This window comes from Benincasa hispida, chromosome 5, assembly GCF_027475165.1.
Source record: "Benincasa hispida cultivar pf3 chromosome 5, pf3_genome.v1.1, whole genome shotgun sequence".
Lineage (NCBI taxonomy): Eukaryota > Viridiplantae > Streptophyta > Magnoliopsida > Cucurbitales > Cucurbitaceae > Benincasa > Benincasa hispida.
Window position 1 is genome coordinate 35934297 of NC_143482.1, and position 12947 is coordinate 35947243.

At 31.5% G+C, this 12947-nt stretch overlaps 1 protein-coding gene and 1 pseudogene across 1 annotated transcript; both read right to left on the reverse strand.

Moving 5' to 3' along the window:
- Positions 1 to 424: 424 nt before the first annotated feature.
- LOC150036075 (uncharacterized) lies at positions 425 to 1199 on the reverse strand (annotated as a pseudogene).
- A 9975-nt stretch (positions 1200 to 11174) lies between these two features.
- Positions 11175 to 11904, reverse strand: LOC150036076 (uncharacterized). The gene has a single exon (XM_090314175.1). It carries the CDS (start codon positions 11876 to 11878, stop codon positions 11372 to 11374), a length of 507 nt encoding a protein of 168 aa, XP_090170301.1. The 5' UTR covers positions 11879 to 11904; the 3' UTR covers positions 11175 to 11371.
- Between the last annotated feature and the right edge of the window lie 1043 nt (positions 11905 to 12947).

Sequence of the window (12947 nt, forward strand, 5' to 3'; positions counted from 1 at the left end):
TATTTTATTACATTGATTCTCTTGAAATTCGACATAGTATCACTTATTCCACATGCTAGAAAAGTAAACTTAGTTTTATTTTGACTAGTATGACAATATGACCAAGTGATATCAATATTTTAATCCTTGTTTAAAATCATATTTAAAAATATCATTAATCCTTGAATAGAGGAAACAATTTCTTCCCAAAGATAATTAAAGAATAAAATAATTGTAATAAAAGCCCGACATATATATTATGATAACTAATCGATTACATATATCCTTTTAAATGGCTTGAGTTTAATCTTTTAGCTGAATTTATCAGACACAGTGATGAAGAAATTAATCTATGTTGGTTAGATTTAGCAGTGTGAACATAAATGGTAAAATAAATATTCATTCATAATATGATGTTTTATGTCTAAAAGACAACATCCTATAACCATAAAAACACAAAGACAAGAATAGAAACAACATATATCAATATCTCATACACTTACTAGAAATTATAATTATTAAAATTGAAAATAAAAGACGATAGATATCATATATAAATGTATGTTTAACTCCACTATAGTATATCAAATATGCTCGATGTGGTTGTGTGGGGTGGGATAAAGGAAAAGAAAGACTAATTCCTTTAAGGCAGAATTGGTTTTTGGATATTGGATTTCAATTTAGTAAACTTAGGAAGTTCTGGTTTAGACATATTTGGTAATTCTGGTAATTTAGGAACCTTAGGTTTAATCACTTTCGGTTGTCATTTTGGGAGCTCAATTTTTGGGAGATTTGAAACTTTAGATAGATTGGGAAAACCAAATTTAGGCATTTTTGGAACTTTATGAAATTTGGAGAAATCAAGATTAGGTACTTTTGGCAATTCAGACATCTTTGGGAGTTCAGGAATATTAGGCTTTTCCAGTAGAAGGCGAGAGAATGAAGGTAACTCAACCTTCGGTAGTGAACGAAGCTCAGGCTTTGGCAAATTGGGTATTTCTGGCTTTGAAAGCACTCCTTCTACCTTAGGTAATGGTGTCTCCAAGAGATGTCTTGCGCTCACTGTCATGATAAAAAAATCAAAGCTCGTCAACATAAAAGTACTAAGTATTAGAGGAAATGTAGAGGTTGAAAATCGATGAATAGCCATTGGATTCGAAATCAACCAGATAAAATAAATTTGTACAAGATTATAAATTATCTATCGTGAAATGGAGTTGACTTCATTATGTAAGTCGTGATGGTCTCAATTTATAGCATGTAGAACTATTTATAGGTAAAAGGGAATAGTGGAAGAGAGCATATATCAGTTGTCAGAGAAGAAATGATTGGTAGAAAAAGTGTTGGTTCAAACTTCCCACCTAATGAATATGACTATTCAAAGTTAATTGTAACAAAAGTTAAGCTCCAACCTGTACATGCATATTTTGCTATATATTGCAAGACACCATCATATATCTTTATTCTCTAATAAGCTTTAATAATTTATTCCTTTATATGGAGATAAAAATTAACAATTGCTTGTGTGATAGTTCATATATATTTTATTTTCCCAATAAAATAATAAATTAGAATAGTTTATTTATGATTGTTAATCATTAAAGATGAGTAAAAAACATTAATTTTAAGTAATTCCCAAAGAAAGAAAAAGAAAATTAAATCTTGAATGTAACTTATCCTCAAGTAGTTTCAAATGGTAGTTTTCATGCGTAGTTGGAAAACAAATCGAAATTAGCAAGCGTGTCTGTACTTTCTTTTTCCTTCTTTTGTAGATTTAAAAAGGTAAAAGTCCAAAATATCTTGTAATATTGATATACTTTAAGTTTGTCAGTTAAGCATATTGAGTGAAGTGATATACTTGACACTGAGTAAATATAGATCATATATAATTGATATACTTCATTTTAAGTATAACATAACAAGTCAATCAAGTGGTACAAGTTGAGGTTGACACATGCAGAGGTAGAAGAAATGTTGAAGGAGGTGATTGGGAGAAAGCTTCTTTGGGATGAAGAAAGTCGTAGAAATTAATTTTTAGAAGGAAGGAGAATGAGACAGAAATTTTATTTCTTTAGACTTGATTGAGCCGTTTGAGTTTTTTTATTCTTTCTTTTTCCCTTTTTCAGCAATATTATACAATCAAATTTCAACTTATCTGGCATCGTTTCGAAGATAGAATTTTTTTATGAGCGTTTAGTTCGTTATCAACTCAAGTAAGAAGGGGCCGAAGAAATACAAGAATTTCTTCGTATATTGAAAGGAGGATGAGTAACATTGAGCAACTGAAGTTAAAAATTTGTCCTTTGTGGAGGGACCCATATGACAAATTTACGGCTTTCTTTACTACTTTCTTGCTTAGCTTTTTATTTTCTTTTGTAGGAACGTATCGTAAAAGAAAAAGAATATCAATTTTCGCGGCGAGCCCTATCAACACACCTCAAAGACCTTGCACGAAAACGATTACAGGGGAAGTTTTCTATTCCTTTATTTTTAATTTAATTTTTATTAAGCTTTCATTAGGATACATTGGGGATAACGTATCATTTTAGGTTGAGAGTGGTTGATTTGCATGTCTGACAAGTTCTTGAGCACCTGAGCTTGGACTTTGTAGTTGAGTACATTGATATGTTGATTGTTCAACATGTAATGTGATGATGATTTTCTGTGATAAGCTTTAGATAACTTGTATTTATATTATTTAGGATTCATAACAATGTATGCATGATTTTGGGCTAATTTTAAATTTTTTCTTGATTCTTTTGCATTTTTTAGCATATAGCTACTTTATTTATGTCCTTCAATGCTTATGATTGGATTATTTGGTCAATAGGCTTGTTGTCACTCCGGAAGACCCCACTAGTTAGGGAGTCACCTTGCTTGATATTTTATAATATGAGACTTAAGGAAAAGAAAAGAAATATTTGAGCTCAAAAACAAAGAAGGCTAAAGAGTGAAAAAAATTGTTGATGAAAAATATAAATATGTAATGTATATGCGTTTTGGGGTTAAAGAGTTTTCTTTACTATGATCAGTTAGAATACCCGTGAGAAAAGATTGGGTATGGTTCTGTACAGTGAATGTGTGAAAGCTAGTACCCTTTGGTAAAAGGGAATGCAAGTTTCGTAGGTGTGCTTTTAGCCACCTTAGTCAAAATTTAATTGATTTAGACTGCTTAATAATTGGTGCTTGAGCCATAGTAGGGAAAATACAAGCTCTGGGTTGAATAAAACCTTTTCGGACTGGTAAAGACCTATATAGGATTTCGTAAGCACGTGCACACGTAAAGGATAAAGATTTAGTTTTAAATTCCTAATTGAATGAAAGCATTTGGATGATTCTATATTTGTGAATACTGTCAATATCTTTAGCCTTGAGATTAGAGTCAGTCACTTCACCACATGATTCATATATATATTTTTTTAGTTGTGCTCGAGGACGAGCAAAGTTTAGGTTGGACTTGTTTGTTAGATCTCAAAAAAAGCTAATTTTATGGCTTTAATCTCACCTGCTTGTTAAGTATAATGTGTTTAAATATCTATTTTTGTAGGAACTCAAGAAAATCATGCATTCCTCAACTTTTTAGCTCATTTAGGATTATTTTGGATCTATCGGGAGTAATATCGAGCCCCCAGAACTTGAAAGATGTGAATAGACCAAATTGCAGCACCATAGTGGCACAATACTCGACAACGTAAGACAAAATGCATCTCAAGGTGGGAGCACCGTTAGAGGACCATCTAAGTGTGATTCAAAAATTTTGTGTGTGTCCCATCTACATGTTTGGATTTATTGGACATAAATGGATAGTCTGATCATGCATTACTTACTGAGTATTTTTTTTACTCGTCTTTTATTATGATACATTTTTCAGGTAAAGGCAAGGAACATACCAGGCGCTTGGAGAGGAGATCTGTTGAAGGTGCCATATGGGAAAAGTGTTAATGGTTCCGCTCAGTGTCATGTTTTAATGAAACTTTAAATGTTTGAATGAAAACATTTGAGCTTTGAATTTCAAGTTTAATTGTTTTACGATTTATTTATATATTTATTTTCGGTGATTTAGAGATGCCGAATAAAATAATGTTCTATTATTTAGAACTATTATTTTACAATAAAAAGGTTGATAGTTTGTGTTTCAAAATTACATGCATGTTAGTAATGACACAGTTAGAGATCTTGAGAAGTCGGGTCGTTACTAAATTTATCAGACATATAGTGAAGAAGAAGTAAATCTATTTTGAATAGATTTAACAGTGTGAACATAAAGGGTAAATACACTTATAATATAAGGTCTTATAAGTCTAAAAGACAACATCTTATAACCTTACAAACATCCTGACAATAATAGAAACAACATATATTAATATCTCATACACTTACTAGAAATTATCATTATTAAAGATGAAAATAAAAGACGATAAATGTCGTATATAAATATATGTTTAACTCCACTATAGTATATCAAATATGCTCATTGTGGTTGTGTCGGATGAGATAAAGAAAGAGAAAGACTAATTCCTTGGAAGGGTAGGCAAAATTCGTTTTGGGACGGATTACAATTTAAAAAATTTAGGAAGTTTTAGTTTAGTCATATATGGTAATTCTTGTAATTTAGGAACCACAGGTTTAAACACATTCAGTAATTCACGTAATTTTAGGAGCTCAAGTTTTGGGAGATTTGAAAGTTTAGACATATTGGAAAAACCAAATTTAGGAATTCTTAAAACTTGAGGAAATTTGGAGAAATCAAGGTTAGGTATTTTTAGAAATTCATACAACTTTTGGAGTTAAGGAACATTAGGCTTTTCCAATGGTGGAAGGTGAGACAATGTAGGCAGACTCAACCTTCGATAGTGAAGGAAGCTCAAGCTTTGACAAATTGAGTATTTCTAACTTTGTTAGTACTCCAAATACTTAGGTTTAACAGGTAAAATTCCAAATTCCAAAATACTCTGATATTATCGATATACTTTAGGTTTGTCAATTAAGCATATTAATGATATAATCTATATCAAGTATATTAGCGAAGTGATATACCTAAGGTTGAGTAAATATAGATTATAAACTATTGATATAAACTCAAGTAATATATATTGAGGTTGACACATGTAGCAAGATTAATTTCACACTTTGAAAGACACATTTTTAGCCCTAAAAGCTCACTTTACTCTTCTTTACTCACTTTATTCTTTACAGACATGTAGAGGAAGAAGAAATGTTGAAGATGGCGATCGGGAGAAAGCTTCTTTGAGATGAAGAAAGTTGTAGAGATTAATTTTCGAAAAGAGGGAGAAGGAAGAAGAATGAGACCACGATTTTATTTCTTTAGACTTCATCGGAGCTATTTAAGATTTTTTACTCTTTCTTTTTTCCCTTTTTCAGAAATATTAAAAAACCCAATTTTGACCTCTCTGACAGAAGATGGAGTTTCTTAGGAGTGTTGAGTTCTTTATTAACTCAAGTAAGAAGGATAGAAGAAATACGAGAATTTCTTCGTAATTTGAAAGGAGGACGAGTCACGTCGAACAACTGATGTTAAAAATTTATCCTTCCTAGAGGGAGTCAGTAAAAAAATTACTGCTTTTCTTTACTGCTTTTTAGCTTAGCTTTTTGTTTTGTTTTTTTTTTTTTGGTTGTAGGAACCAACCCTAAAGAAGAAGAATATCAAGTTTTTGTAGTGAGTTTTATCACCACACCTCAAAGACAGAGTACGAGAACAATTTTCTATTCTTTCGTTCTTGTTATCATTCTATATAAGCTTTCATTGATCATTGAATTGATATCTCAGTTGAATGGATTGTTTGTATATATACAAAATTTGAGATATAATTATCGTTGGTGGCCAAAGAGCAATTGGCTCATGTGTGTGTTTTTACGACTTCATGACTACATAGCTTGTATGATAGAATTTAGGATAAAAGATCAAAATGATCCGTTGTAGATATCTCTCATATTCATGGTTTTTTGAAGTAGTAGACTAAGTGCTTAGTAATAATTGATTTTAATTAGATAAGCTCGATATTAGAATTGTAATTCGACGAGACCACCTTAAATCGGGAACCCCTTAGTAAAATTTGATTTTTTTTTCCGTAGTTTTCTTTCATTTACTTTTCTAAATTATTCTTACAATCAAAATCCTTTCTATTTTATCACATTGGTTCCCCTTGCAATTTGACGTAGTATCACTTGTTCCACGAGCTAGAATAATCAACCTAGTTTTATTTTGGCTATTATAACAACATAACCAATTGATATAGATATTTTTATCTCGTTTAAAATCATATTTTAAAATATTATTAATCCTTGCATAAAGGAAATAATTTCTTCACAAAAAAATTAATGAATAAATAATTGTGCTAAGTGCAAGTGCAGATACTTTGTGATAACTAGTCTATCATATATATGCCTTTAAATGGCTCGAGTTTGATCGTTAAGTTAAATTTATCAGACATACTAATTAAGAAAGTCAATCTGTTTTGGATAAATGATTTAGCAGTCTGAACATTAAGGGTAGAAGAAATATTCTATCAAAAATAATGTTTTATAAGTCTAGAAGTTAAGATTTATTGACATCCAATGATCATAGAAACACGCTGACAAGAATAAAGAATAATCAAGGAAATTTAGTAGAAAATGTATTAACTTGAGAAGAAAATCATGTAAAAAGATGAATTTTGTATTCAACACTTACAAAATTTGTTAATCCTGAAATATTATAACTCTAACATCTTTAAATGTAGGATTTAATGCAAAAAAAAATTGAGAAAGAAATATGGTGCTACAGTCGTTGGACGCATAACAAGATCAGCCAACCTAATCTTGCACGCTAAGAAGAATCACGCGTTAAAAAGAATCATGAAGAAAGGAAAACGACAGATGCATTGTCTGTGGCCTGTCCAATGAAGGTGCAAATTGGGAATTGATTTGAGACAGACGCGATAGAACCAATAAATCTATGACGAACGTAGCAAGGTATGGAATTAAATGCAAAGGTGTCGGATAATCATTAGAAAGAAGCTGAGAAACTTCCTTTTGACGCCTATAAATAGCCCAAATTTCACACGTTAAAAATGTTAGAACAAGAGATTAGTCAAGCTCTGCCGAACTCTCTGCTTGGTTCTCCATAATCTTTAACCTCTCGTTCTTCTCTTCAAGGAGTTCAAAGTGAAACCTCGGTCTTCTTCTCTTATTAGAGGCAAAACTCCATCATTCTACATTGCCTACACAAGTTAAAATTGTCAACAATTGAATCCAAAGGAAGCAAGAGATTGTGGCCATCGACTAAGCACTTCCATTTCTTGAACTTTCATTCCTTTATTTTTCATTAAATTTGTATTAACATATTGATACCACGGCATATTCATTCTTAATATAAACTCTAATCTCCATCATCTCTATTCTATCCATGTGTTCTCTTCTCTCCATCATGAGCAACTAATTTCTTAATGGGTTAGGAAGAATAAACTAAAAGTCTCACAAATTTTGAATAAGTTGAAGTTCATCTTATTCTTATATCCATCTGATCAATTGACTTAAGTAAAAGTACGTAACTACTTGAGAGAGTGTAGAAAATAACAAGTCTTTTAAGTGGTTTTTTATTGGGTTTTTTGGAAATTTGAAGGCCTAATGACATTATTGTAATTATTGAGCAGTGGAAAACTTGTAATTATCCCTATCTTCTCCAAAATTAGGGCATTTTCGTTTTGTCTTATTAGCTGAAGAGAAAATTGAGATAAACAACCAACTTGGACTTGAAGACAAATCTGTAGCCGTCTGAAAGGGAGAGCCAAAAGCCGTCTGAAGCAATCCGTCCGCCGTCATCTGTGGGTGACGAGTTCTGACGTGGGCGAGCGTCTGCGGCGGTGGCGTGGGTGTCCGGCAAGATTGTTGGGTGTCGGCTTCGTGGAAGTGCAGCAGCCGGTCGAAGAGCTGCTCGGCTGGACGGTGGGAGTAGCAGCCAATCAGATCCGATTTAGCACGTGGATTTGCTTGCAGATCTAGTTTTGGTGGTCTGTCGGTCAAAAGCGGGTAGCACACTGTTTTGGGCTGTTTAGCAGCGGGTTGTTCTCAATTTTCAGAGGCGACGTTGTGTGCGGGTCTCTCTCGGTATCAGTTGATATTGAAATTACAGATTGGTGATTTCGTTGATTATCTTTAATTTGTAAATTCCTTTATTGCTCATTAACAAATTAATTCAAGTTGGTTCTCAAAATGGATGTAGTGCAAACTGGTCGAACCACTATATATCTTGGCATTCTTTACTGCTGTCGATTTATTTCTGTTGATTGTTTGCGTCTGTTTGGCCATCTAAATTAGGTTCAGAAACTCTCATAGAGAGCAAGTGGTTGTGGAATTTATTAAACAAGGAAAGAAGTAGTCTCAAAGATAAAGTTAACTTCTTGTCCAATACGACTTAAACGTGCATCTTAGAGATAAGATTTATGTGACATGAAACATTGAAAGGTAATTTTTTTCCTTTTGTAAGTCAAAGACGTCAATGGATACTTGTACATCAGTTAGGTAAATGTTAATATTAGAAGTTAAAGTTAATCTTGATATTTTATAAGTCAGAGACATGAACGGATGATGTTTTGATTGAAGCTATAACCATTGGAGCTTTGAAGCTTTGGATCAAAGGACTTTTGGGTAAATGTTTTAAAGTTTGTTCGATTTGAGTCTTAATCAATGGTTGCACAAATTTTGAACATTGAGTTTAAGGTTTGAAGCGTGATTTACGCAAGCAAGCATGAAGATTAGCTTGCTAGTTATTGGTTCAAAATTGATGGAAGGGGTTTCTTGACAACAGATTTAGCTCTATGTGTTATGCTTGGTGCATAATTGATTTTCGACTTAATGTCAATAGATTGAATAATTACAATACTTATATGTATGTATATATATGTTTCGAAACATGTAGTGCACCATGGTCTATGTGACAAGTCTGTGTAATGCAAATGTGCATGATACGAGTCTCGGGCTATGGGATATGTACCCCCAATATGTGTGATAAGTCTATGTGACTTTGTATCATATCATCGAGTTGCAGTGATATATGTGAACCAATCTGTGTGATAATACTTCTATGTGAACTAATGCCATAACTCATGGGCTATTTTGCTATTTAAGTGTTGTGTACTGATGGTCTGTGTGACATGATTGTCTCAACACTTAAGTTTCTGCTTTATTTTATTGTGTGAGCACAATATACATGTGTTTGGCTATGTGACACGGTTATATATGGTGGAGACAAGATTGAGACACGATGCTGCTTTATGAGTTGGGAATTGATTGAGACAAGATTTTGCATTGTGATTTTTGTCTTGTCATAGATGTAGATTTGAAATTTCTATTTTGTTTTAAATCTAATGTTTAAGGGATCCGAGTGAAATAAAATGTTATCTTTTAATATAGAGCTTGTTTTTCTTCTTGTTCTTAACTTCAAAGTTAGTTAAAATTGTATGCTTTTCTAAACCGTAAATTCATAGTAACAGTCAAGGGTCGTTAAAAAATTTGTGTCCTTACAAAAAGTATGTTAAAAAATTAGGACTTGAAAAAGTACCGTTCATCCCAAATTTAAATCGAATATTATTCTTAGCATACATAAAACTAAGCTAGAAGGGACAAAGAAGAAACTAAACTAGAGATTGAGATATTTAGATGCAACAAGAGTATTTTAGAAGGCTTAAGTTCAAATTTGAGGTAACTAGATATAAATTGAACAACAAAATCACGAAACAAGGAGTCCATCCCAATATATATGAGGAGGAAGTGTCTCAACCACAAAAATGACTTTAAGAAATTGTTGTAGCAATTAAAGAGCCAAGAGACTCAAGGTGTCTTCATCGAGATATTGTTTATAGCATCTCTCGACGGTCTTGTGTTTGACATATTTAGACGTATACTTGAATTGTTTTAATATTTTATGAAATTAGGGTAGCATTGAGATGTTGTCACTAGCATCTTCTTTTATCTCCAAATTTATGACATGGATTAGGGAATCTTTAGTATGATTTCTTGAGAGCTTTATGATTTGTTTTACAATCTCTTTTCATATTTCATACTGTATAGAATTTCACCCAGACGTGTCTAGTTAGATTTCATGTTTTTTATTCTAGTATTGGTCAGTCCAATTATAAGGCGGTGAGCATTTAAGTTTCAGTTGTCTATCCAAGCATTCTTTCTTTCATTCTATATAAGCTTTCATTAATCATTAAATTGACATCTCAGTTGAATTGATTGTTTATATACATACAAATTTCGAGATATATCGTTTTTAGTGGAAAAAGATCAACTGGCTTGTATGTGTATTTTTATAATTAGTATTATCGTAGTATTTCCATCGTTCTTCTAATTTGTTACAAATTTCGAGATATGTCTACATAGCTTGTACGATAGGACTTAGGATAAAAGAATAAAACTTGATCCGTTGTATCTATCTCTCATAATTAGTATTATCGTAGTATTTCCATCCTTCTTCTAATTTGTTACAAAGTTAATATGGAACATTATCCTGTGCAAGAATTAGTTGTAATGCTAGCTTTGTTATTATAAATTGACGTAGTATAGCTTTGTTAAACTTATTCATGGTTTTCTGAATTAGTAGACTAAGTATTCTGTACTAATAATTGATTTTATTAGGTAAGTTCGATATCAGAATTGTAATTCGGCGAGACCACCTTAAATTAGGAACCCCTTAGTAAAATTTGATTCTTTTTCTATATTTTTCTTTAATTTATTTTTTTGAATTATTCTCACACTCAAAACACTCCCTATTTTATTACATTGATTCTCTTGAAATTCGACATAGTATCACTTATTCCACATGCTAGAAAAGTAAACTTAGTTTTATTTTGACTAGTATGACAATATGACCAAGTGATATCAATATTTTAATCCTTGTTTAAAATCATATTTAAAAATATCATTAATCCTTGAATAGAGGAAACAATTTCTTCCCAAAGATAATTAAAGAATAAAATAATTGTACTAAGAGTCCGACATATATATTATGATAACTAATCGATTACATATATCCTTTTAAATGGCTTGAGTTTAATCTTTTAGCTGAATTTATCAGACATAGTGATGAAGAAATTAATCTATGTTGGTTAGATTTAGCAGTGTGAACATAAATGGTAAAATAAATATTCATTCATAATATGATGTTTTATGTCTAAAAGACAACATCCTATAACCATAAAAACACAAAGACAAGAATAGAAACAACATATATCAATATCTCATACACTTACTAGAAATTATAATTATTAAAATTGAAAATAAAAGACGATAGATATCATATATAAATGTATGTTTAACTCCACTATAGTATATCAAATATGCTCGATGTGGTTGTGTGGGGTGGGATAAAGGAAAAGAAAGACTAATTCCTTTAAGGCAGAATTGGTTTTTGGATATTGGATTTCAATTTAGTAAACTTAGGAAGTTTTGGTTTAGACATATTTGGTAATTCTGGTAATTTAGGAACCTTAGGTTTAATCACTTTCGGTTGTAATTTTGGGAGCTCAATTTTTGGGAGATTTGAAACTTTAGATAGATTGGGAAAACCAAATTTAGGCATTTCTGGAACTTTATGAAATTTGGAGAAATCAAGATTAGGTACTTTTGGCAATTCAGACATCTTTGGGAGTTCAGGAATATTAGGCTTTTCCAGTAGAAGGCGAGAGAATGAAGGTAACTCAACCTTCGGTAGTGAAGGAAGCTCAGACTTTGGCAAATTGGGTATTTTTGGCTTTGAAAGCACTCCTTCTACCTTAGGTAATGGTGTCTCTAAGGGATGTCTTGCGCTCACTGTCATGATAAAAAAATCAAAGCTCGTCAACATAAAAGTACTAAGTATTAGAAGAAATGTAGAGGTTGAAAATCGATGAGTAGCCATTGGATTCGAAATCAACCAGATAAAATAAATTTGTACAAGATTATAAATTATCTATCGTGAAATGGAGTTGACTTCATTATGTAAGTCGTGATGGTCTCAATTTATAGCATGTAGAACTATTTATAGGTAAAAGGGAATAGTGGAAGAGAGCATATATCAGTTGTCAGAGAAGAAATGATTGGTAGAAAAAGTGTTGGTTCAAACTTCCCACCTAATGAATATGACTATTCAAAGTTAATTGTAACAAAAGTTAAGCTCCAACCTATACATGCATATTTTGCTATATATTGCAAGACACCATCATATATCTTTATTCTCTAATAAGCTTTAATAATTTATTCCTTTATATGGAGATAAAAATTAACAATTGCTTGTGTGATAGTTCATATATATTTTATTTTCCCAATAAAATAATAAATTAGAATAGTTTATTTATGATTGTTAATCATTAAAGATGAGTAAAAAACATTAATTTTAAGTAATTCCCAAAGAAAGAAAAAGAAAATTAAATCTTGAATGTAACTTATCCTCAAGTAGTTTCAAATGGTAGTTTTCATGCGTAGTTGGAAAACAAATCGAAATTAGCAAGCGTGTCTGTACTTTCTTTTTCCTTCTTTTGTAGATTTAAAAAGGTAAAAGTCCAAAATATCCTGTAATATTGATATACTTTAAGTTTGTCAGTTAAGCATATTGAGTGAAGTGATATACTTGACACTGAGTAAATATAGATCATATATAATTGATATACTTCATTTTAAGTATAACATAACAAGTCAATCAAGTGGTACAAGTTGAGGTTGACACATGCAGAGGTAGAAGAAATGTTGAAGGAGGTGATTGGGAGAAAGCTTCTTTGGGATGAAGAAAGTCGTAGAAATTAATTTTTAGAAGGAAGGAGAATGAGACAGAAATTTTATTTCTTTAGACTTGATTGAGCCGTTTGAGTTTTTTTATTCTTTCTTTTTCCCTTTTTCAGCAATATTATACAATCAAATTTCAACTTATCTGGCATCGTTTCGAAGATAGAATTTTTTTATGAGCGTTTAGTTCGTTATCAACTCAAGTAAGA